The following is a 27,721-nucleotide window of genomic DNA, read 5'->3' as shown; positions in this document are numbered from 1 at the left end:
GAGAGAGGTTTGGAGGAAAGGTTAACTACTGAATTAGGGTGTTGTGGTTCCAGGTTGTGTTGATTAGAATTTTGAGGTTTTGGAGGGAGTGGAGCTGGAAGTGGGAGATTGAGTAGATGGGAGAGACTGGGTTGGTGTGCAATGAGAGGAGGTTGAGGTTTGCTGGAAAGGTTGTGAAGGGTGAGTGAGTTGCCTTTCCGGAGGTGGGAAACCAGGAGATTGGATAGTTTTTTGAGGTGGAGGGTGGCATGCTGTTCTAATTTACGGTTGGCCTTAGGAGGATGCTCTGAACAGCCGGTGTGGATGTGGGAGAGGAAAGATTAAGGACTTTTATTAAGGATAGGAGTTGATGGGTGTGTTCATTGGCTGAGTTGATGTGTAGGTGAAGGATTAGGTGGGTGAGGGCAATGGATTGTTCAGTTTGGAACTGGTATAGGGACTGATGGCTGCAACCCTAAAGTTCTCACACTTAAAGTTCCCATCTCTGGCTGCAACCCTTCTTTCCATCAGTCCCAATCCGAAACCTCTGTCCTATCCAAAGGCCTCACCTTCAGCCCCACTCCCAGATTCAACCAAACAGCCCTCGTCAAAGATTTACTGTCCTACACTCGTACTCTCTGCTGGAAATATCACTTTGCCATGAAGAAAAATGATCCTAATCCTACTCCTAATGATCCAACTCCCCAAGAAACCATCCAGATTGAACCCTGCCTGGAACAGTTCCGTCCTCCATCGCAGCGGGACCCACCTCCTCTTCCTCAAAATCACCCTCTCCAAACCTTCCAGGAATTTCTGACTTCCAGCCTTGCATCTCAATCCTTCTTAAAAAAACCTTAATCCTACTCCCAACATCACCACTGCTGAAGCCCAGGCTATCCGTGATCTGAAGGCTGACCGATCCATCGTCATTCTTCCGGCGGACAAGGGTTCCACGACCGTGGTACTTGATCGTCGGGAGTATGTGGCTGAGGGACTGCGTCAGCTTTCAGACAACACCACATACAAAGTTTGCCAAGGTAACCCCATTCCCGATGTCCAGGCGGAGCTTCAAGGAATCCTCAGAACCTTAGGCCTCCTGCAAAACCTTTCACCTGACTCCATCAACCTCCTGACCCCACCGACACCCCGCACCCCTACCTTCTACCTTCTTCCTAAAATCCACAAACCCAATCATCCCGGCCGCCCCATTGTAGCTGGTTACCAAGCCCCCACACAACGGATCTCTGCCTACGTAGATCAACACCTTCAACCCATTACATGCAGTCTCCCATCCTTCATCAAAGACACCAACCACTTTCTCGAATGCCTGGAATCCTTACCCAATCTGTTACCCCCGGAAACCATCCTTGTAACCATTGATGCCACTTCCTTATACACAAATATTCCGCACGTCCAGGGCCTCGCTGCGATGGAGCACTTCCTTTCACGCCGATCACCTGCCGCTCTACCTAAAACCTCTTTCCTCATCACCTTAGCCAGCTTCATCCTGACCCACAACTTCTTCACTTTTGAAGGCCAGACGTACCAACAATTAAAGGGAACAGCCATGGGTACCAGGATGGCCCCCTCGTATGCCAACCTATTCATGGGTCGCTTAGAGGAAGCCTTCTTGGTTACCCAGGCCTGCCAACCCAAAGTTTGGTACAGGTTTATTGATGACATCTTCATGATCTGGACTCACAGTGAAGAAGAACTTCAGAATTTCCTCTCCAACCTCAACTCCTTTGGTTCCATCAGTTTCACCTGGTCCTACTCCAAATCCCATGCCACTTTCCTTGACATTGACCTCCACCTGTCCAATGGCCAGCTTCACACGTCCGTCCACATCAAACCCACCAACAAGCAACAGTACCTGCATTATGACAGCTGCCACCCATTCCACATCAAACGGTCCCTTCCCTACAGCCTAGGTCTTCGTGGCAAACGAATCTGCTCCAGTCCGGAATCCCTGAACCATTACACCAACAACCTGACAACAGCTTTCGCATCTCGCAACTACCCTCCCGACCTGGTACAGAAGCAAATAACCAGAGCCACTTCCTCATCCCCTCGAACCCAGAATCCCCCACAGAAGAACCACAAAAGTGCCCCACTTGTGACAGGATACTTTCCGGGACTGGACCAGACTCTGAATGTGGCTCTCCAGCAGGGATACGACTTCCTCAAATCCTGCCCTGAAATGAGATCCATCCTTCATGAAATCCTCCCCACTCCACCAAGAGTGTCTTTCCGCCATCCACCTAACCTTCGTAACCTGTTAGTTCATCCCTATGAAATCAAAAAGGTTCAAATGGCTCTGAGCACTATGGGACTCAACTGCTGAGGTCATCAGTCCCCTAGAACTTAGAACTACTTAAACCTAACTAACCTAAGGACATCACACACATCCATGCCCGAGGCAGGATTCGAACCTGCGACCGGAGCGGTCTCGCGGTTCCAGACTGTAGCGCCAGAACCGCGCGGCCACTTCGGCCGGCCCTATGAAATCCCCAAACCACCTTCCCTAACCTCTGGCTCCTATCCTTGTAACCGCCCCCAGTGTAAAACCAGTCCCATGCACCCTCCCACCACCACCTACTCCAGTCCTGTAACCCGGAAGGTGTACACGATCAAAGGCAGAGCCACATGTGAAAGCACCCACGTGATTTACCAACTGACCTGCCTACACTGTGATGCATTCTATGTGGGAATGACCAGCAACAAACTGTCCATTCGCATGATAGGACACAGGCAGACAGTGTTTGTTGGTAATGAGGATCACCCTGTGGCTAAACATGCCTTGGTGCGCGGCCAGCACATCTTGGCACAGTGTTACACCGTCCGGGTTATCTGGATACTTCCCACCAACACCAACCCATCCGAACTCCGGAGATGGGAACTTGCTCTTCAATATATCCTCTCTTCCCGTTACCCACCAGGCCTCAATCTCCGCTAATTTCAAGTTGCCGCCACTCATACCTCACCTGTCATTCAACATCATCTTTGCCTCTTCACTTCCGCCTCGACTGACATCTCTGCCCAAACTCTTTGTCTTTAAATATGTCTGCTTGGTCTGTATATGTGTGGATGGATATGTGTATGTGTGCGAGTGTATACCTGTCCTTTTTCCCCCTAAGGTAAGTCTTTCCGCTCCCGGGATTGGAATGACTCCTTACCCTCTCCCTTAAAATCCACATGCTTTCGTCTTTCCCTCTCCTTCCCCTCTTTCCTGATGAGGCAACAGTTTGTTGCGAAAGCTTGAATTTTGTGTGTGTGTTTGTGTTTGTTTGTGAAACAATTACCATACTTTTTTTTATTCCAAAAGTGAAAGGTACCACTGTCAAAGATCATGCTAAACATAACTGAAAAACTTTCTCCTGCATGCTCTATGTGCCAGGCTGCTCTAAACAGGCCACTGGCCAACGGCTACCCCAGGGTAACTGTGCTAAGCACATCCTGTCATGCTGGAAATACCCACAGCCTTCCACCTCATCCCTGGCACACTTTTATTCTTTTGGCACAGGGATAATTCACGTTGTTGAACATGAACTGTTTCAGGAGTTATTAAATCTGGTTTTTAAGCTATGTGCAGAATATTGTCACATGCTTATCTTGAAGATACAGATGAGATGTACCATTCCACAAAGAGAGGAAGAGAGAGAGTCAGCTTTGCAGGTGATGCAAGAATATTTAAACAATTTAGTGAACACTTCTACTTTTAGTGTCATTGATTGGAAGATCACATGCCTACAAATATCTATGTGATCAGGATACATTCACAAAATGGCAATATCATGCTTTTTGGTTTGTTTGGCTTTATGTTTATGCCATGTGGACTTAAGAACATGGCACAAACATGGCAATGCTTTATGGATGGTTTACTATTCAAGTTCCCATTCTGTTATGCTTATCTTGATGATATCTTAATTTTCTCATCAGATAGTGCTCCCCACAACATGCTTTTTGAACAAATCCTCAACATCCTCTCTTACAATTGTATCATGAGCAATGAAGACGATTGCCAACTTGAACTCCAAGAAGTTGCCTTCTTTGGACATATTGTAAATGCTTTGGGTGTCTGTCCCACATCACAGCATATAGAGACTAATCAGCAACTGCCACTAACCCAAGACTATCAAGAACTATGTTGGTTCTTAGACATGATTAGTTTCTAAAGCAGACACCTTCCATAGACAGCCTCCCTGCAAGCATTGGCATTGTAAGCTCTCTCCAGCAAGAACACCACTGCCAAAAACTTACTCACATGGAAAATCGAGGTGAAATCTGCTTTTGAGCACACTGTAGACTGCCTGCTCCATGTCATCACTTTGGCACACCCCGTACCTGATGCACAGCTAATCATAACAGCAGATGCAAGTGACTCAGCTATTGGTTCTGTGCTGCAAGAAGAGGTGGTGGGTGCTCAGTGGTCACTCTGTTTTTTTCTCATGAAAGCTCACACCATCATAAAGCGAGTGGTCCACATACAGCAGGGAACTAATAACACTCTATGAAGCATGGTGCTACTTCAGGCGAGATGTAGGACACCCCCTGATTATTTATACTGATCATCATCCACTGGCTTACTCTATTTGAAATCCACCCAAGGACACTTGCCCCCAACAATTTTGGCACTTGCCCATTTTACCATAGATTTCCATCACCTGAAAGGTGCAGAAAATATTGTGGCAAGCTATTTCTTGCATGTCAGTGCCTTGTCATCACACTTTGACTACAAACAGCTTGCTGAGGCACAAGAACAAGATAAAGTTACAAGCCATCATTCATGACCCATCCACGAACCTATGGATAGAATTTTAACCTACCCCAGTGGATCCTGCCTTATACTCTGTTATGTTTCAAAAAATTGGAGATATTTTCTTGCACTTCAACAATTCTGCTGAGTCGTCTTCTAACTAGTACACAATCTGGCACACCCAATCATTTGTATAACCTTTTGCCTGGTGATGAATCAGCTCATATGGCCTAATTGAAGAAAGACTGTGTCAAAAGAGCAAGGTTTCATATCACACACGATTGTCCCTAGGTTGCTTTGAGATGCAAAAAAGGGTACTTCCAAGATGTGCATTTTGATCTTGTTGGCCCATTATCTGCCTCCTGTGGCTACCACTTCATTCTCTTGATGATCAATCGTGCCATGCGATAGATTGAAGCAATACCACTAAAAGAGGTAACAGCTGAATCTAATACCAAAGAATTTATCAAAATGTGGATCTCAGGCTTTGGCTGTCACTTGTCCACCACAACCGACCAGGACTGGCAGTTCATATCCACCCTCTTCTTAGAACTGTGCAATATGAGAGGCACTAGGTGATTCAAAACCACAGAATAGCATCCACAAAGCAGCGGTTATGCCAAGTGTTGACACTGCACATTAAAAGTGGTCTTTATATGGAGTGAGGCATTACTATGGGTACTTCTGGGAGTCACACAGCACAAAAACATTACCTTGGAGCCTTACTGGCTGACTTCGCACTTCAGGAACCATCAATTATGCTTCCAGGCCTACCTGACCTGGTCTCTCATGTCAAACAACATACTGCTCACCTCCGCATACTTTTTCCCCCTTTGCACTCAGTACCTAAAGTCTTTCTACATTAAGCACTTAAAGATTGCAAATTTGTAATGTTACGAGGTAACATGGTATGATCTGTCCTATACCCACCACTCTCACGCCCCCACAAAGTGTTTAAAGAGACAGTCATACATTCCACATGTTATTAAATGGGAAACTTACTACAGTATCTGTTAACTCATTCAAACCTGCATGGCCACTACGAAATACCTCAATGGACATCAACACTTGCCAAGGTCTCCCATCTGATACACTTGTTGGTGGTCCCTTTAGTGGCACCATATCATCAGCCTTCTATTTGCAATTGTACATCCACAATTTACTGCCTAAGGAACTCAACAACAAGCTCACAGACAACAACCTCCTCACTAAAGATCAGCATGCATATCACCATACTGCTGATGGCTCCGTTCCACGACAGTTCTGCAAGACCATCAAATTACCACACGACATTGATACCACCACTCTCACCTCCCTCCCACCTTTCTGCTGACATTATCCTTACAGTCACAATACTGCTTCAACAAACATCATGCTGACAGTTAACAGAGACCTCACACAAAACTCTCTACCAGTTAGTATGTCTTATGACTTTTGAATTCAGATGCTTCTGAAGTGTGTATTCCAGTGCTGTGTGATTACTCAATGTCATCACTGCTTATTCACCGTGGCACCACAGTATGTAATTGATTTGCTTTGGTATACCTCCTAATACTTAAATAAATTCTTGTGATCCACATTTCTGATTTCTTGTCACATGAGTTTCATATCATTTATCTCCATGTCTAATGATTACTCTGGATCTCAAACATCTAAGAACACTTGAAATTAAAAGTGGTTTAAAATATCACATGATGTATAATTCCCTTATTTTTTGATAAAATATAGTCAGTATAAAATTTATTTCATGTGGAACTTCAGAAGTCCACTTTCCACTTATTTCCTTCTGAAAGAATGTTTTAAAAACAAAGATATTGATCTACTTAGTAAATTCTGCTAATGTGTGATCCCCATCATTTCTAATGTCATAGCCAGTATTTCCCATGGAGGAATTATTGTTTGGTATTTGTTCTAGTTTTGCTTACAAACCATCCATTTTGTAGTAGGATTTGATGTCTTACATCAGCTTTTTGTAACTTTTTGTGTGCATCTGCTACCTCCATTATGGCTAAGTCAAATATGCTGGAGAGCCTCTGTGAAGCTTGAAAAGTTAGAGTTCCTTGCCAAATTGAAACTTTGAGGACAGATTGTGAGTTATGCCTGCACAGTTTAGTTGACAGGAATATTAGCTGTGAAAGGCGAAGTCCTGGATTCAAGTCCCAGCCAGGTAGAAAGTTTTGTTCTGCAAGGAAGTTTCAAAACAGTGCACACACTGTTGCACAGTGAAATATTCATTTTATATGGAACTTTGTTGCTTACAGTAAAGCCTAAATGTTAAATTTTTTTTAATGAACACAGCTGCAAAGTGAAAGACTGATTACAGATTGGATGTTATTGTTTAAAGTCAGCTTACCTCTGAATTTTCTCTCTGCTCTCTTTCTCTTTAAAGAATACATGACCTGATTTAAATTCTAATGGTCTACAATTTTTTGCTAAATTTATGATATGCCTTCTGTAGACCATATGATAGATATTATTTAACTCCATTTCAGTTGTACTAATGAGCTTGATATCATAGACTTTTGGGATGTTGTTTGCCTAAATAGAAATTGGAAGACGCTGTTGGCTTTCTAAGCTTCATGTTGTTTGTTCATCAGAATTTTGTGTAGCAATATGCAGGCACAGGAGATGTGTGGCAATCACAGAAGTCATTAGATAAGACAACTGTGGACTGCTAAACCATGGCAGCACTATCCTCATAACAGTTTCTGCCAAGGCCTGTGTACTTGTAAGTCTCAGACCACTGCATCAACGTAACCAGTTCACATGTTGATCCTAATTCATCAGAGCTTTCATATCATGATTGTCATTTAGCAATCAATTACACTTTATTTGACTCATTGTGAATTCTAGTCTACACCTACATATACATAGGCACCTACATTAATACTCTGTAAACCACAATGAAGTGCATGATAGAACACATTTCACTGTACCTCATATTATGCTTCTTTCCCTCTACATTTGTTTATTGAGGATATGAGAAATGACTGGTTTAATGCTTCTGAGTCCGATGCAGTAAGACTAATTTTGTCTTCACATTTCCATTGTGAGTGATGATTAAGGGCCAAAATTATATTCCTGCTCTCCTCACTTAATTCAGTTTCTGGAAACTTTGTAAATAGGCTTTTGGAGCAATATTCCCTACTATGTACAGGCATCGGCCAAGTCAGTTTTTTCAAAATTTCTGTGATGCACAAACATGTGTGTATTCATGCTGTCCTTCTCCATAAACATAAAATATCCTCTGTTAGTGCTATATGGTAAGGATCCCTCACACTTGAAGACTATCCTCAAACAAGTTGTGTAAGTGTTGATAGGATAATAATAGTAAGTTTCCAATATTCATGTGTAATAAATTTGCTTTAAGTTCCTTTATATCTTACAAAAGTTGCAATCAAATTTTCCATTATTCAAAATTCTATTAATGGTGATGGCATTATCTCTCAGATGAAACTGAGTGTTTAAACAGTTAGCACCAGAGCTGAAACTTAATGAACCTGTTTAGATAAAGTGCAGTCTACAAATAATACATATTTGTATTATGCATCATTTGATTTACCACACACTTGGAAAAATAAGCCTGAATACATCATCATCATCATCATATACACTACAACCCTTGCTATCTTCAAAGTTAATATCACTTCTGAAAATATACCATTTTGACACCACTTATGATATTAAGGAGGATTTGTCATGGGCTCTGAAGAAAATGGCAGAACACACTTTTTAAGGTGCATGGCAAACGCTTGGAAATAGAGAATAGTAGTAGCTTGAGACAGACAAGCACTATACTTTTGTAAGTTGAATGAAAATATTACTAAATAAATTGTTCAGTTACTCTGTGAACAGGCCTTATAATAAATAAAAAAAAAATAAAAAATGAAGCAGATTTGTGTGTGTGTGTGTGTGTGTGTGTGTGTGTGTGTGTGTGTGTGTGTGTGTGTGTGTGTGCGTGCGTGCATGTGTGTATGAGACAGAGAGAGTGAGTGTGTACTTAAGAAAAGATTTTCACACAACTTACTTGTGGTCCTTTATATCCTTTATCCCTGCCTTTTGATACCCAAGACGTTCTGCAGCATGATGTTGACAGAGGTGACGTATCATATTTTGAGCATATTTTGACATGTACTTAGGGAAAGTTACTGCTCCAATTCCTTTTAGTATCATATTATATGTTTTTAGGTGGTCACTTCCACGGAATGGTGGTCTGTAAATAAATTACATATGATTATCAGTTTCACATGTTAGCTAACAAATCATCTAGTGGATTTCTGTAGGTACAGCATGCAGATTTGCCCAATGGAATTTAATGTGTGTGTGTGTGTGTGTGTGTGTGTGTGTGTGTTTGGTGCAAAAAAACCTTGCAATGAAATCATTGTTTATAGATATTAACCACAAACATTATGTTCATTATACACTGCTCTTGTTGATGGTGACATAAATTTTTATGACAATACACTTCAAATGTTTGATAAACAGATAAAAATGTAAAATTCACCTTTGAGTATGTAAGCAATGATAGTACCAACTTCTGAGACCTAAATATCAGTAAACTAATCAGTAGATATACCTTCACAGTCCACAGAAAATATCAACAGATACTACCATATACAACTCATCTTGCCACCCTACAACACACAAACATTCTGCATTCAGAGCACTAGTTAACTGCAGAATAAAAAATTGGAGCTTGACAAACTCAACATGATCAAGCAAACTGCTGCAGAAAATGACTATGTAGTGCCACAATGGGCAGTGTAAATTCCAGGTTAGAATATCAACAATTAAGACACGAGCAGCTGGAGATAGTTCTCATGCAGATGTGAGGTGTGCCTGCTTCTGTGAATGTGTGTGTGTTTTCCTTCCTTTTCTGAAGGACTGTCTTTTTGTTGTGCCTGTCTGCAATTCAACATGTCATCCTTCCAATGAGTAACAGGCTATCCTTTTTATAATAGTTGTTATGGTGCCACACTTACAGGCAATCTCACATAGAAGAAAATAACAGTAATAAACGAGCTGCCATACAGAAAATAGAAAAAAACCACTGTTTGCACACCATTTCCACACAAACCCTCCTAAAAAATCGCAAATACTTTCAGACCACACAATATTAAAATTGCTTACACAACATGTAAAAAACTGCAACACACATTTAAAGACAACATAAACACACAGACAGTCACACCATTACAATATAGTATGTTACTCATACAAAGCCCTCTACATAAGCCAAACTGTGAGAGACTAATAAAGAAAGGTACAATGAACACATAAATCAATGCTGTAGTCTTCAGACTGCATAGGGATATAGTCCAAAGTAGTAGAGTCTACATCAGCCTTTGAATTAGACACTTTGTCATAATCACATTTTTACAATTTTACTGCAAGATAAGTTAAAAGTGAGTATATGGAAGTGTATTCACAGTCAAAAAGTAAACATACGTACATGATGTATTCATAGTAACCTTACAGTGAAAGCAATGTTATGTTATGTCCCGTAGCATTTCTTAACAGAATTTGTACATCAGAATGGTACAAAAGTAGATAGAAAAATAAATTTCACCTAATACGGTGTTGGAAGATGTGGCAGTTCAGACTTACAACAAAAAATTTACAAAGAAATGCACATAGAAGTGTATGTGTATCATAATAATATATAGTTATACAGAAAAACAATATACACTTAGTAATGCTTCAGGATGTAATATATAAAAAGTATGTAATCACTGTGGGAGGAGTACAGCATATATAGAACCAGAAATGGTGCAAAAGATAAAATTTGATCGACCATATTATGAAATACTGTAATAATTATTTATATATTATTGTAGTATTACAACATTTGTCTATGAATAAGATATTCCAATTCATATGATACTGCAGGAAAACCATTGATACAATACATCAACTTATATATAAAGTATCTGGTCTACTATCAGCCAGATATGTTAATAGTAGGTCTCATCATGTGAAATAAAATTATTGATGAAATCCAATGAACATTATTAATTGTTGAAAAATGTTGCTTACATAACAAATGATGTTCAAACATTCTCATATTGTCCTAGAAAAGGTACTTATTGTGTTCAGGGTTCTTCACCAATCAGCCTTCACACCTATGCAACCAGAACTAATTTCAGAAGTCACATCCAAGCATAAGCCATAATTAATGTAATGTAATATGTTACCATTAGTTATGATCAAATCACAATGAAAATACCTAGCGTCACCCCGTCCAAACACTGAAAATCGTCCATACCACAGTTTAACCCAAATGTGAAAGGTTGTGAACAATAAAGACAGAAACAAGTGCAAGTATATGCAACATCACACTGAGACAATGGACTGAACTGGAACACTGTAAAGGTTTCATGTGACATACAACTAGAATAACAGTCAAAACAAAATTATGGCACTGCCTTAAAATAATACGACAACAATTTTCAGTAGCTGACTATGTGAGACACAGTATTGGGGAGTTACAGTATGAGCAAGGCATAGTGAAACGTCTATGTATCAGTTACATATAGAAATAACAAGCAAAAATGACCCCAAACATACTGACTGTGATTGTGAGTTGGTCTTATGAAGAATAATAAAAATAATAATGAAAATAAGTAAAACTGACAGAAATTGGTGCAGCTATAATTGAAATAATATTAGGCATAAGACAATGCTTTACCAAATATCACAGAAGGATAATACAGTATAGTTTCGAACACTATAGAATAATTGAGGTCACAACTTATTGCAATGTATTCCATGATGTTAATTATTGACTAATGCTTGGATGTAATTTCAGGAATTGGTTGTGCTTGCATAGGCATGGAGCCCATTTGTTGAAGGACCCTGAAAGTCATTATGTACCTCTGCTAAGTCAGTGTGAGAGTGTTTGAAATAATTTCCTAAGCAAACAATATTTTTCAATGTTATATAATGTTCTATGGGTTTTATTAATAAATTTATTTCACATGTTCTGACATAATATTAGGGTATATGGCTGATAGTGTATTAAATATTTTATATATTCCATCCTGAATTTTCCGTTGTTTGATATTTTATATATTAATTGATATGTTGTACAAATGGTTTTACTGAAATATTATTTGAACTGGAATACATTTTTCATGGATATATGAATGTTGTAATACTACAGTAGTATGTAAATAATTATTATTATTATTTTATCTCTTGCTTCAAATACCAGTAAATGAACTTGCGTCAGTCTGCTCTGAAGCTTGCCTAAAAATTAACTATGACAAAACAAAAGATCCTTGTGAATGAATGGACATATCTATTGGAAGTATGTAACGTCACAGGGTCACAGAATATGTGTACCTGGATCAACTGATAAATAGGAAAGGAGACCTAAAACCACAATAGTTTGATGTATTAAATTAGGCTGGCAAGCTTATGGCTTAAGATACTTCTCAATTTTGAAGTCCAAGATGTCAGCCAAGCTGCAGAAAACAATTTTTGAACAATGTATACTGCCAGTAACAACCTATGGTTGTGAGACATGGGTATTAAATGAGTTCATTGTAGGAAACTAACAATAGCTCAAAGAGGAATGGAAAGAATAATGTTGGGCTACACAAGGAAAGACTATAAATAAAGCAGTTGATATGAGGCAGACAAAGGTCAGTGACATAGTAGGAAGAGTTAAAACTTTGAAATGGCAGTGGGCTGTTCATGTTGCTTGAAGAAAAGTTAGCAGTTTGTCAAACAAGTACTAGACTGAAGCCTAATTTACCAAAAAAAGACCACAAGGAAGACCACCAGACAAATGGGACAGGGACTTAAAAAACACAGCCAGACTGAACTGGGAATGGGAAACTCATGATTGATAGAAATGAAAGAAACTGCAGGGATCCTATGTTGCTTGCTGACTCAAAGAGACCACATCACCAAATGAATGAATTAGCTAATGATGATGATGATGATGATGATGATGATGATGATATACTACATCTTGCAGCATTTATAACTGTAAATTTCTTTTATGTATAACTGTATAGTACTATAATTTAATTGGACAGATAAAAAATCTACTCAACAAGCGGCGACAGAACACACACATAAAAGACTGTCATGGTTGGCAAGCTTTTGGAGCCAGTGACTCCTCCATCAGGCAGAAGGGTTGAAGGGTAATATACGTACACTTGTATGTGTGTTTCTTTGTAAATTTTCTGTCCTGAGTCTGGAACTGCCACCTGGTGGCAGTGTAGAAGTATGTTCATATGCTATCTGTCATTCTACCTCTAGCTGTGAACAGGGACACATCTTCCAGCACTGTATTACATTACAAATGGCCACTAAATGGACTTATATGAAGAACAGAAATTCCCATTCATGGCATAGTATCAAAAATGCTGTGTAATGCTTATTTTAGTAATATAAACAATACTGAATAATAAAAAAAATAGACAATCATATTACATAATATGTGCTGTAATGCTTATTTTTAGTAATATAAACAATACTGAATAATAAAAAAATAGACAATCATATTACATAATATGTGCTGTGATCACACAAAAAACTGTAGTTTTATTGAAGGTACTTTCCTTGCAAATGAAATAAGTTTTATCTTAGCTGTTAAGAATTTATGGGCTGTAAACAGATAATTTTCAGAAATATTAAGTGATCTGTTGCATGGATTCTGTGTGCCAGACAAATATATATTCAGCAAAAATTAAGTAACATCATCACTAAGGTAATTTAATCCTTCTGTACAGGGACAAATATCACAACATAACCTCACACTCACTCTCAGCAAATAAACTGCATCACACTCCAAAAGAATCTATAATCAAAAATTAATGAACATGAAACTGTAAAGTACATGATAACACCAAAAACAAATTCACAGACTCCAGATATTGATGGCTCCACCTCTGCAAGTATCGATATATCAGGATGTCAATACATGAACTTCATATGGGCTTGAAGATGGCACTATTGAGAGGTCAAAACTGGTCGTCTAAATAAAATAACTTCTTTAAAGATATGGCTGTTTGGAAATTTTTCTTTGGTAGATATTTGACTGGCTACTGTCCCCTATCCATGATGGATAAACATAGACCAATGATTTTGGTTGTCTTGGTTACGTAAGCACCCACCATATGAGCACCAACAATATGCCCACAATTGAATTCACTTAGCTGCAACAATGTTGACTGGAATACTCTCTTTCAAATTCTAAAGATGGAAGGGGTAAAATACAGGGAGCGAAAGGCTATTTACAATTTGTACAGAAACAAAATGGCAGTTATAAGAGTCGAGGGGCATGAAAGGGAAGCAGCGGTTGGGAAGGGAGTGAGACAGGGTTGTAGCCTGTCCCCGATGTTATTCAGTCTGTATATCAAGCAAGCACTAAAGGAAACAAAAGAAAAATTCGGAGTAGGTATTTAAGTCCATGGAGAAGAAATAAAAACTTTGAGGTTCACCGATGACATTGTAATTCTGTCAGAGACAGCAAATGACTTGGAAGAGCAGTTGAATGGAATGGACAGTGTCTTGAAAGGAGGATATAAGATGAACATCAACAAAAGTAAAACGAGGATAATGGAATATAGTCGAATTAAGTCAGGTGATGCTGAGGGAATTAGATTAGGAAATGAGACACTTAAAGTAGTAAAGGAGTTTTGCTATTTGGGGAGCGAAATAACTGATGATGGTCGAAGTAGAGAGGATATAAAATGTAGACTGGCAATGGGAAGGAAAGCGTTTCTGAAGAAGAGAAATTTGTTAACATCAAGTATAGATTTAAGTGTCAGGAAGTCGTTTCTGAAAGTATTTGTATGGAGTGTAGCCATGTATGGAAGTGAAACATGGACGATAAATAGTTTGGACAAGAAGAGAATAGAAGCTTTCGAAATGTGGTGCTACAGAAGAATGCTGAAGATTAGATGGGTAGATCACATAACTAATGACGAGGTGCCTAAGGTGCTTGATAATATTCAGCACCTACTGGGTTCTGGCTTTCAGGTCTCTCAGGTGTATTACTCATGATAGTTTGGTGTCAAAAATGAGGGGCAGAAACCTCTCTGAGTCTTTAAAATGTAGAATGGTGTCCCTGCCTTGCAGGTCAGGTACATTAGAAATAAGATGAGAATGATTAAAATGAACACACACACACACTTATCTGCAGAAAACTGAAACCCCTCATTGCAGCCCACTCCTTTAACCTCCGCACAGTAAGTTGCAGACAGCAGGTCACAGTTGCAACACTGGAGGAAGAGCAGGAAACAGCAAAATCATCCACAAATAGAGAGCACTTTACAGGACTTCTTATCATACATGCGACACTGTTTACGGCTATGTCAAAGAGTGAACACTTAAAACATTGACCTGAGGAACATCATTCTATTACTCAAAAAGATACTACAGCACATCACCAACATGAGACCATAAATAATGCTTAGACAAGGAGGACCATGTGAAAATGGGGAGGTGGCCACAAAAGCCCCACGGATGGATGTGCAAAAGCAAGTAGTGTTGTACACATTACTGATCTCAAATTATATACCAAGGCAGTGATGTTTACAAATGGAAACTTGATGACTAGCCACCTCTAGGAGGGTCAGATTGTTGACAGTGGACCAAAATCTCTGGAATCCACCCTGAGAGCAGCCAAGGAGTTGCCTGGTCTCCAACAAGCAGACCAGGTGACATTTAACCATGGACTCATGGGTCTTTCCAACACAACTTGTTAAGGCAATGCTCTGATAGCTGCTGGGACATGTGCATTCCTTTCTGAGTTTAACGAGAGGTATCAGAATTGCTTCTCTCCATGAGTCAGGAAAGTTATGTGTCTGCCACATAAGATGAAAACCTTTGAGGATGATTTCCTTTGATGCTGCTGGCAAATGTTGAAGCTTACAGAACAAGATGTGGTTTTGCCCAGGTGCAGTATCACAGTCTCAGACAGTGCCAATTCCAACTCCCACATGGAGAAAGGACAGTTGAAAGATTCAGAATTTGGGATCTGAAGTCAAACTTGCTTCTATCTGCAGTTGCACAGTAATGGCAAAATGATAGAGCCCAGCTGACATTGGCTGTAGCTACTGTAAAATGCTCTGCATTATCTGAGCCATCTCTTTGGGCACCATTTGGAGACACTCCTGTTTCAGCACCGCTGCTATTGGTAAATGGCTGTGTTTACTGGAAATTCCGCAGATGGCTACCCACACTTTTGTAGAACAAGAGGAATGGTTGATAGAGTCTAGGAATGCTTGCCATGACCTTTTCATGCTCTCCTTAATTACACGGTGAGCCATGGCTCTTGCAACTTGAAAACCTGTGAGGTTGTCTGCTGTCAGGTGCCATTTAAACCATCAAAGAGCCACATGCCTGTCACAGATTGCTGAACAGCATTCATCTCTCCACCAAGCTACAGATCACCTCCAAAGATGACCTGAGGACTTTTTGATCGATAAGTCAGCTGCATGATGGATTACTTGTGTGAATTGGTCCACCCATACCTTGATGTTGTCACCGTGTTCTGAACAGTGTCCAGTTAACCCTTCTGACCATCCACTTGGGTGGCTTCTCTTCAGGTAATGCTCAATTTAGTAGACGAATGCAGAGTTCGAGTTGAAGTCATCAATTATCTCCCACTGATGTGAGTATCAACAGCAACTGCTTGCAGATTAGTGGACAGGGGGAGTGCAAAGGAGTGCTCTGTCTTATTGAGAAACACTGCAACCCTCCCTTGGTTTGGTTCCCAGTCAGGTCATCTCCTTGGTGAAGGGTATAGCCCCATAGCAAAGGGAGGTGAGTGGGTTTAAAACATTTTCTTGTAAACACAGGCACAGGGGGTGTTCCTGTGCTAGCTGTTTCAGTTCCTCCATGTATGTCCTGAACCCATTAATGTTCCATTGTATAATGAGAGCCATTTATCATGGGGGTTGCATCTGCACTCTGTCTTTCTGCTGGTGATGGATGCTTGACCTTTGATTTTTTGCTCTGAGTAGGCTTTGGAGCCAAACCACAGCAGTGGTAGTGGCAGCACTGGAGGTGGGCCAAACTAAACCTTTGGAGGAGCACGGAGCTCCACACCGTTAGTGATCATGACATTGTCTGTTGTTCTGGGAGAAAGTGTAGGCTTCAAAGTAACTGCAGCAGCACAATTTTACTGACAAATACAGGTGCTAGTGCTGACACTAGCAACCTCTGTTTGTGTAGCAGCATCAGTCTTCTGAACTGGTTGTTTAAGAGTGGCCTTACCCCATTTGCAAGTGGCTACTCCCTTACAACTTAGTGGTGTAACCAAAGTGCTGGAATGGAAAACTGAGCATTGGATTAGGAAAATAAGGCCACATGCTGAGTTGAAGGCAATCAGTCTTAAAGTTCTCTGGAAGTTTCACACTGCTGAAAGTCAGTGTAAATGTGTCCAGTTTCACGAGATCTCCAACCACCCATTTCATTATGTCCTGTGTATCAACAATGCCTTTCTGGGATCCTCAGCTTTCAGTTCTTGGTAAATGTCAACCATATGCCTGCAAGTCACAACACCTTTGCTGTAGTTCAAGGTGTTGTGCATTTCACATTCTATTGCATACTCCCAGATGCATTGAGCTTTCTGGATGTTCTTCACTTTTTGGGAATCAGATGTTTCTACTAACATGGAGCCATTTTTCAAGATCTTGGCAGGTTTTAAACTTCCAGCATTTCCCTTTAAACCTTTTTGTCTGGTAAAAAGGTGAAACTTTCTCAAAGCTCCCCTATTTTTGTTTAATTATAAGAAACACATTCTAGTCACTACCATGTGTCCATTACTCAATACTGAAAGAGTCTATGTAATCCCAAGTATGGAGGCCTGGCTACATGAGCCCTCTTATTCAGCTGGGTGTTGGTAGCTACCAGAGTCCCAGTTTTTCTACTGGGAGGAGGAAGAGAAGATTTCAAAGGATCCATCCTGGTCCCATGAGCAGCTAGGGAAATAAAAGTATACCTAGACAGAACCCTGCATGCCTCAGTAGGCCTTATACAAATGAAATGTGGCAGGTTCCACAGAGATTTCCCACTAACAACCATTCCACTTCAACTGCTATGCCTTTCATCAGTGTGCAGCACACTTTGAGACTGATATTTTTTATTTTTTTTATTTTTGTTTTTTATATAGAGGTGCTTACTATCCTTATGCTCTGGGATGTCAAGCCAAGATCCTTGATCCCTGTGACACACAATGTTCCACTGCCGCACCACAAAGAGTCGTTAAGCATGCCCAGAGCTTATAGTGACAGAGGACTGACAACAATTACCAATCCCCAGTTCAGAAACTCTGAGGTCACCAAGCCCATACCCAGTAAACAAATGCTGAGCCCCTGAGGCCAACTACAGTGACATAACAAGTTTTGCAGGGGATAAGCTTAATGAACTGATATTGCAGAGCCTAATTTGAAACCACTGCACAACCGACTTTTAGACGGTCTCCTTCAAAAGATTTTTGAAGGAACTGAAATATCACAGACAATGTATGAGGTTGAAATACCTTGATAAACACAATCTGTTTCATTCAAATGACAAGTAATTCCAATTAACTCTAATTCGTATTAATTAGTTAAAATGTTGATACAAATGCCTTAGGAACTATATAAGATATTCTGCAAACTATCACATTTGTACCACTGATTTTTAATAATAGATATTACTTTGAATTAATTAGAATTAGTTTTAGTCGGAAAGAAACAAATGTATATGCTGGTTTATAAATGCTGTACTAGTTTGAGTTTTACATTTTGTAGTGATTTTCATATTTTGTATGTTTTTCCTCCTTCTGTCCCTATGTCAACCTGGTTCAAGCAAGATATTATAAACATCATTTGCACAAAAACAGAACCTGAAATCTGTGAGTGTCCCTGAATACTGTTTTGGGCTACTGAATCATATGGAAAACTGGCTTTGAACATAGTCATAATTTGCAGAAATATTCATTTGATTTATAAGGTACTTATTAATCATTATGTAGGGTTTGATTGTTGCCATATAAATGATTTGCAAGCCACCATAATAAAAGAAGTAATATCAGCTGAAGGCAAGCAGGGTTTGACTGTTCTGAAAACTTCAGAGTTAGTTAGGCCAGTGTCTCTAGTAATTTGATTATACTAAATAGTATGGTGGCACCAGTGACTGCAGCAGGTGGAAGTAAAGCTAGATGTCTTTGTTTATGTACTGAAAAATAATATACAAACATTACAAAATTTTTTGTTTGGTATTTATTAAGTTAGATATCCCCTCAAAAATAGCATGAGAAATAGTGGTCCTCAGATAGCCTGATGACCACAAGATAAATATTTCCTCAAGAGTTGCGGATTTGAAAATCTGCTAAGAATGCTCATCTACATAAAGCAAGCTGTGAGGTATGCTAGATCCCAGGATGTATAGGATGCTCAACAGCAACATCATCACTGCCTTTACTAAACTAATTTGAGACAAATGTGGCTGAAATTTTTAAAAGTATGGACCAATCTACATCTATAATCTGCAAATTATCATGAAGTGCATGGCACAGGGTACTTCTCATTGCACCCATTATTAGGGTTTCTTCCTGTTCCATTGATGTATAGAGCATGGAAAGAACGACTGTTTGAATGCTTCTGTGCATGCAGTAATTATTATAATCGTATCCTCACAATTCCTGTGTGAGCGATACATTGAGGGTTTTAGTATATCCCTAGATTAATCATTAAAAGTCATTTAAAGCTGGTTCTTCAAACTTTGTTAATAGACTTTTGGGATAGTTTATGTCTATTTTCAAGAGAATTCCAGTTAAGATCCTTCAGTATCTCTGTGACACTCTCCCATGGATTATACACACATGTGACCATTCGTGCTGCCCTTCTCTATATACATTCAATATTCCCTGTTAGTCCTATCTGGTACAGGTCCCACACACTTGAGCAATATTCTATGATGGGTTACATCGATGATTTGTAAGCAATATCTTTTGTAGACTGATTGCACTTCACCAGCATTCTACCAATAAACCAAAGTCTAACCTGCTTTACCCATGACTGAACCTATGTGATCATTCCATTTCATACCAGTGTTACACCCAGGTATTTGTATGAGTTGACTGATTCCAAAAGTGACTCATTCATATTATAGTCGTAGGATACTATATTTTTCATTTTGTGAAGTGCAAAATTTTACATTTCTGAACATTTAAAGAATGTTGCCAATATCTGCACCACTTTGAAATCTTATAATATCTGACTGAATATTTAAGCAGCTTCTCTCAGATACTCCTTCATTCTAGATAACTGTATTATCTGCAAAAATCCTAATTTTATTATTACTATTGTCTGCAAGGTTATTAATATACAACATGAATGGTAAAAGTCCCAACACAATTTCCTGGGGCACATCATCTCATGATGATTCCCCATCCAAGATAACACACTGTTTCCTACCAACCAAAAAGACCTCAATTCAGTCACCAATTTCACTTGATAGTCCATACAGTAATACTTTTGACAATAAGTGTAGGTGTGGTACTATGTCAAATGCTTTTTGGAAATCAATCTTGTTCCCTTGATCCAAATCTTTTAGTATGTCATGCGAGAAAAGTGCAAGTTGGGTTTCACATAATCAATGTTTTTGAAAACCGTGCTGGCTGGCATTGAGAAGGTCATTCTGTTCAAGATACCTCTATATGTTTGAGCTCAGAATATATTCTAAGATTCTACAACAAATTGATGCCAAGGACATTGGATGGTAGTTTTGTGGATCACTTCTACTACCCTCCTTGTAGACAGGTGTAACCTGTGCCTTTTTTCAAGAACTGGGCATTTTTTTAGGGGTCTATGATAGATTATAGAGAGAAGTGGGGGTAACTCAGCCACAAATTCAGTATAGTATCTCACAGGGATTCTATCAAGGGTTGGAGATTCTTCAACTTTAATTATTTCACCTGTTTCTCAACACTACTGACACCAATACTTATTTCATTCATCTTTTCAGTGGTACAATGTGTTTCATTCAGCAGCTATCTTTCTATAGCCCTATGCTTTGTTTTACGCCCATTATCCAGTAATCACTCTTTCTTTACAAGTTTCTTTACAGTGACTGTATTCCATGGAGGCTTCCTTCCATTGTGAACTATTCTACTGAGTACATATCTATCCAATGGATGATCAACTGCTCTCTTTTAAACATGAGCCAGAGTTCCTCACAATGCTCCTGCCCTGTGCTGAAAGTTTCAAGTTCCTCATTGAGATATGACATCACTGATTTTTATCTAGTTTACTGAACATATATATCTTTCTTCTTGTTTTAATTGTCCTTTGTACTTTGATAATCATTGTTGCTACAACTGCATCATGGTCTCTGACACCAGTTTCAATGTGGTCAGGTCTATCTGTTACCGTTAGATCCAATATATTTCCATCATGAGCAGGGTTCATAACTACCTGTTCTAGGTGGTTTTCAGATAATGCATTTAGTAGAGTTTCACAGGATGTCTAATCATGCCCATCACTAATGAAACTGTAATTTTCCCAATTAACTGTTGGATGATTAAAGTCTGTGCCAATTACTACAATATGACTGGAGAACTTATGTACAAGTGAACTGATGTTTTGTCTGAAGTTTTTGGTTACATCAAGAGATGAGTCTGGTGGACAATAGAAGGATCAAATTATCATTTTATGACCATCCCTGATACTGAGTCTTGCTCAAACAATCTCACATGCAGCTTCAATTTCTATCTCAGTGGATTTTAGTTTTTTGTCTACTGCGACAAATACACCACCTCCATTTCCCATTTGCCTATCACTTTGATAAACACTTAAATTTTCCCCAAAAATCTCACTGCTGTCAATTTCAGAATTGAACCAGCTTTCTGTACCTAGTATTATCTGAGCTTCATTGCTTTTCATGAGCACTTCAAACTCTGGCACTTTGTTGCAAATGCTTCGGTACTTTATTTTTAAGATTTTAATACTCTCACCTGTGGGAGGCATTTCTTTTGATCTTACACTGATACTTCTGGGTTTCCTACAGCTATCATTATTTGGATTGGATGGAGAGTTGCCTAATATAAAAAAATCCCTTGCGTGCATGTGAACAGCAGTCTCTGATGTGTTATGCAAACCTGACATATTTAGGGGGAGCCTACAGTTCTCAAACCTATGGTGGAAGTCCAGGAAGTCACAGCCTGGCTTGTCATGGAACTTTTGAAGTATCTGGTTCAGTCCTTTCACTCAACTCAGAACCAAAGAGCCACAATCAGTTCTGGGGACAATGCTGCAAATTGTGAGCTCCATTGAAACACCATGCACAAGGCTAGTCTTCTCAACCTTCTCTGCCAGTCACTGGAATGACCCAAGAATGACTTTGGAGCCCGGACAACAGGCATCATTCGTTCCAATATGCACCACAATTTTCAGTTGGTTGCACCCTGTTCCCTCAACGGCTGCTGCAACAGGCTCTTCAACACATTGGATGAGGCCCCCAGGCATACACACTGAGTGAACCTGGTGCCATTTCCCTAAGGGGTACCATTTTATTCCTTATATCTGAACTGTCAACAATTAATAGACACCTATCCTTCTGCATTTGCCTCCTCCTGATACTGGACAAAACAGCTTTCCCCACAACAGATGGAGGAGTTAAAGTCAAATACAGCACCTTGAACTTGTTGGTTAGGGGGATCAGTACAACACCCTGAGCCCTCCCTGATCCTCATCCATCCTATACAGGATGTCTAGATCTACCACTGACATGCCTTCACAGTCAATGAATGAGTAATGACAGATCCTGTTCTTTCTGCACAGGAGACAGAATCCACAGGAGGGGATAGTACTGGAGGTACCTCTGGTACATGTATCACAGGTACATGACTCTTGGGAGCTCTTCTAACACGCCGATTTGCAGCAGCTGTCAATTATCTGACAGTAGTCAGGGCGATTTACAGCTGATTACGAACACCAACCAGCTCATTCCATGTTTGAGAACAGCAATCACAGTGGGGCTGCATTTTGGCTGGGGAAATGTGATACAAGGCAGTGAAGAAAGGACTTTAAATTAAACTTGCTGATTAGCTTTTGATCTGTAGAGCTAAAAAGTTGCTAATTCTCTATAAGAATTGATGCAGATACACAAAATGAGATTTCTATTAATGCAACACAAAAACTAGTGATAAAAATTACTAGTTTCCTAAAACATTTTGATGTTAATTATAGTTGCTAGCACCTCAAAAACTGAGTTAATTTATGATAAATACAGATAATGTATAGGGCTACTCCTAGGGAAAACTAGATGTACAATAACACAAAATGTTAGTTAGAAAATCTGCTACAGTAACTAAATCACAAACCCCGGTTTGTTACAAATTCCTCACAGATTTTATGAAACACAATGGTAGATTCCCAAAATTTTCAAAAACACATGTTTACTTGCATTGACATATGATGAAATTTAAGGCTGATGTATACTTTGGCTGAACTGTGAACCGCAAATGGTGATTAAATTACATACCCGAAACACTCGTACCATTAATTTACGAAACTTCTGAAACTAATCCATTTCTCCCATAATTATAAAATGAAATTAGAAAATGATTGCTTTGAATGAGGATAGGTCCACTATCCTTAAAAATCTGAAAGAGCACAATTTAGCTTTTTAAGCCTACAATTGATAAAAACAATACTGGTTTATTGCAGCACTCACAAATGTTAGAAATTTCACAATATCTCACAATACAAATGGATATTGATACAATCAATGAAAGATTTATGCAGAAGGAGCAAAGCAAACTGTAAACTATGTGAATATAGAAGTTTAAATTGACACACGATCTTATACAAGAGGCGTCACACAAGGTAAAATTCCTAAGTTGACTTTTATATACCATATAAGTAAATGTGCATATTGCACGGATTTTTCACTTAGCTGATCCTGTGCACACTTCTACACTGGTGTCAGTCTTATGATAAAATCCACTGTGAAAACACACAAATTTTAAATACACAGAAGCTAAATTACTGTAACAGAGGCCTGTGATTTAAAATAGCTGGGATAAATATTGGATGAAACTGGTACGCTGAAATCACATTAAAATCTTCTACATAATAACCTATGTGGGATGTCAGATATTGAACAGATCCTTGAAATATGAATCATATTAATTTTGTCATCTTCCTAAAATAGAGAACAGATCAGTGGTAAGCCAGTTGCAGCCCTTACATCTTTACATAAAAAAAATTAATTCTGTTGAAATGCCACATACCTACAGATAACTGTACACCACAAGCACTGTACACTGGTGGGTCCTCTGGCTGGAAGAGGAATCAATGGATCAAAGGACAGTGGTCTATCTGGAGGTGCATAATAACTGTTTAATCCTGCCCCAGCAGCTGGGAGGAGGAATGCCACACCTATCTCATTTGTTTCAATGACTACAGCTTGTTGGTTCTCAATCCTTGCCACTTCACCCACAGGCACTTGATCCTGTGCCTCAACAGTGAGGTAACTGTATGTACAAGGGTAACAAACAGGGAAATTATATTTTCCATACAGGGATCTTTATGTGCTTCATCTGCTGCTTCATTAATCTGAGTTCCCACAGGTCTAGGTACTCAGAAAAATGACACCTCTTTGCCCTACCTCTCTAGATGAAATGGGCACTGTGGATAATCTGAATATATTTAACTGCTGTGTACAGTCAGTGACAGAATTCATGAGACCTCTCAACTCACTGTTATGTTGAAATGCACAGATTTACTGTCTGTTAACACAGCATACCACACAAGGAAATAAAAGTGCTACCAACGTATTGCCTATAGATATGGAGTTGAAATACTACTACATTAATACTATATGAATATTGTTAGACTGTTTTAGATTGTGTGAAAGACTATTGCTGCTAATTTATTTCTCTCTTGTGTTTATCATCTATGTTTAATAAACTAATGTAAAAACACTATTTATTTGATGCACTGTACTAATAAAAATGAATTAAAATTTGCCATGATAATGTTACAAAAAAGTCTTTTTTTTAATAAAACAAAATATACCACACTGTCATTAATTAGCAGGATAATATGCACTTCCAGGTTCAAAATGGTATGTATCTATGTTCAGTCCACAGTCATACTGAAATACCATTACAGGACTACCACACAAGTATTACAATGTAACTGACAGAAGCAGAAAAAGCAGGCATTAACAGTCATGCAATGCAGCAAGTTTTTCGTTTTTATATCTACTGGGTTTAGAACCAAGGGGCAGAGACAAAACTTATGGGGGGGAAGTTGTCTTAGGATTTCTTTGCTGATTGTCGATCTGCCTGCTAGTATCTCTTTCACAGGCAAGGTAAAAATCTGATCTTCAGCAAGATTAGAACCAATAATTAATGTACTCTTCTGCTTGAAAGGTGCACACTTTACTGCTGAGCTAGGACACAACCGTGTCAGACAGCACTTGCTTGTCCCAATGATGTCTAAGGCAGAGATTTCACAATGTAAATGCTGAAGTAAGCTGCAGTTTCTGTTGGAACAAGCTGCCTGGATTTAAAACCATAATTTTTTTCTACTTCTGTTTCATCTGTTAAGTGAGAATAATTCAGAATATTTAATTTAAATGAGTGATTTTGCCCCCTATAATTCTGAACCAAACCAGCAAGTAAATCAACAATTACATAGTTGCCATATGATTATAGAATGTCACTGATTCTCAATTGGACTAGCAACAAGCAGATGTAAATCTTGAGGTGGCTGTCAATGGGGAAGTTCATCATTTGAAAATGTGGTGTTCCTGGCTGCCACTGCACTGACTATGAGCAGAAATACCTGGTATAGGCCAATGAGTTTTTTTTTTTTTTTTTTTTTTTTTGTATATCTGTAACTAAGGTTTGGATCTAAAGCAAAGTTATGAATAACATCCAGATACACCACCAGATGCTGTTAACATCATGACTAAATAAAATTTATTTTAATATTATATAACTGAAACCTGTATTCTATATGAATGCTTGCATTAGCACCGTCTCTAATACATAATAACAGGGACGAAAAGACAACATAACACTGTTTGTGGACGAACATGTTTGATAATCAAATTTCATATGTTGTGAATAACATAAGATTCAAATGACAAAAAGAAACCATCCAAGAGAATTTCTCACAATGACCAAAAAATATAACTCAAAAACTGTGAGGATAATCAAACATTGTATCATTGCAGTGGAAGTTCAGCTCAGATTGAGCAGTTGTGATGCTAATGTGCAACAAGGAATAAAAGGTGCCATCAGTAATGTGTCAAATATGTCATTCTTAATCAAGACTGTCATTCATACATAAAAACCACAGAGAGAAAAAGTGCTGTCTATTTGCAATGATTACAGTATAACTGCTGGTGATGCTTTTTCAATATGTTGGTAAATTCCTGATGAATGAAGCTTCTCAGTTTTAAGACAGAGAGGAACCAAAGTGTGAAAAAGAGATTATCCTAGATGAGCATGGGATGGAATTTCTATACAGCATCTCACAGTTGATACATTTTGCTTGTACATAAAAACATGGGAGAACTGCCGGATATCAGTAACTTCCTGCCACGATATTTTGGCGCAGAGTCTTCTGGCCATCTTCAGGTGAATGCCACTGTAGTAGTACTGGCGAGTACATGCTGAGGTCCGCTATTTAAAGCCTTCTGAGGTGACATTGCACATGCGCTGCTCAGCGTGCGCGTTCATAACGGCTCCGTGCGCTGCGCCTCGCGCCCCCCACTGTGGAAGCCTGGCGTATCGGTGTCAGGTTGATTTCCATCTTTATGCAGATAACTACGTCTGCTACGAAGTTTCTCTATAACAGGATTCCAAGCAGAGTTCAGCTGATAACCGCTATCTCGATTGATGAGAGTCTCGTTGTCAGGCAATTTTATTTCCACAGATTCATTGATAATCGAGCTCCAAAAGTTTGATGTATGGGCCAAAATTTTTGTGTCATTGTAATTCATGGCATGGTCTGTGGAAATACAATGTTCGGCAATTGCGGAATTGGTGGGTTGGAGAAGGCGAGTATGCCGTTGGTGTGCAACAATGCGTTCCTGCACAGTTCGTGTTGTTTGCCCTATATATGATTTGCCGCATTCACACGGAATTTTGTAAACACCTGGTTTACGCAGGCCCAGGTCGTCTTTAACGGATCCCACCAGTGATGAAATTTTGGAAGGAGGGCGAAAGATGACTCACTTGATACTTTCTCAATATTCTGCCTGTCTGTGAAGAAATATTCCCAATAAATGGTAGATAAACAGTCAACCTGAAGGCCTCTTCCTCTTCCTTGTTCCATAGTTTGTAGGTCTTCATCACTCTGTTCACTTGCCTAGGTGAAAAGCCATTCTTCAAAAATACTTTTTGCAGGTGTTCCAGTTCCGCTTGAAGACTGTCGGCGTCAGAGATGGTATGGGCGCGGTGGACCAAGGTTTTGAGAACGCCCATTGTTTGTGCTGGATGGTGGCAACTAGTAGCTTGTAGATATGGGTCTGTATGAGTGGGCTTTCTGTACACCGAGTGACCAAGTGTGCCGTCACTCTTCCGTCACACCAAGACATCTAAAAATTGCAGACAACCATCTCTCTCTACCTCCATGGTAAACTTTATGTTTTTATGTATGGAGTTCATGTGACGTAAAAATTCTTGGAGATGATCCAGACCAGGAGGCCACACTATAAAAGTGTCGTCAACATACGTCGAAATACTGTCGGTTTAAAAGTGGCAGAGTCGAGTGCTCTCTCCTCAAAATCCTCCATAAAAAGATTGGCCACCAGGGGAGACAAAGGACTCCCCGTGGCGACACCATCAGATTGTTCGTAAAATTCGTACTTAAATATAAAATATGTAGAAAGAGTGTGCTCAAACAACGCTATAATGTCTGCACCAAACATATTGCCAATGAGGTGTAGTGAGTCCACCAGAGGCACCTTTGTGAACAGTGAAACCACATCAAAACTGACCAATAAATCACTACTTTG

The 27,721-nt window shown here is 39.4% G+C and overlaps 1 protein-coding gene across 3 annotated transcripts in view; it reads right to left on the bottom strand.

The window, feature by feature from the left end:
• The window catches only part of LOC126249104 (cGMP-dependent protein kinase, isozyme 1-like), a 382,876-nt gene that overhangs the window by 62,804 nt on the left and 292,351 nt on the right, over positions 1–27,721 (bottom strand). For all 3 annotated transcript variants that reach the window (XM_049950773.1, XM_049950765.1, XM_049950758.1), the window contains exon 13: positions 8,763–8,948. In XM_049950773.1, coding sequence (XP_049806730.1) covers positions 8,763–8,948 — 186 coding nt within the window. The remainder of the gene's footprint in view (positions 1–8,762; positions 8,949–27,721) is intronic.

Source organism: Schistocerca nitens, chromosome 1 (assembly GCF_023898315.1).
Source record: "Schistocerca nitens isolate TAMUIC-IGC-003100 chromosome 1, iqSchNite1.1, whole genome shotgun sequence".
NCBI classification, from domain to species: Eukaryota; Metazoa; Arthropoda; class Insecta; order Orthoptera; family Acrididae; genus Schistocerca; species Schistocerca nitens.
Note: the sequence above shows the minus strand (reverse complement) of the source record. Positions and strands in the feature narration are given on the sequence as shown.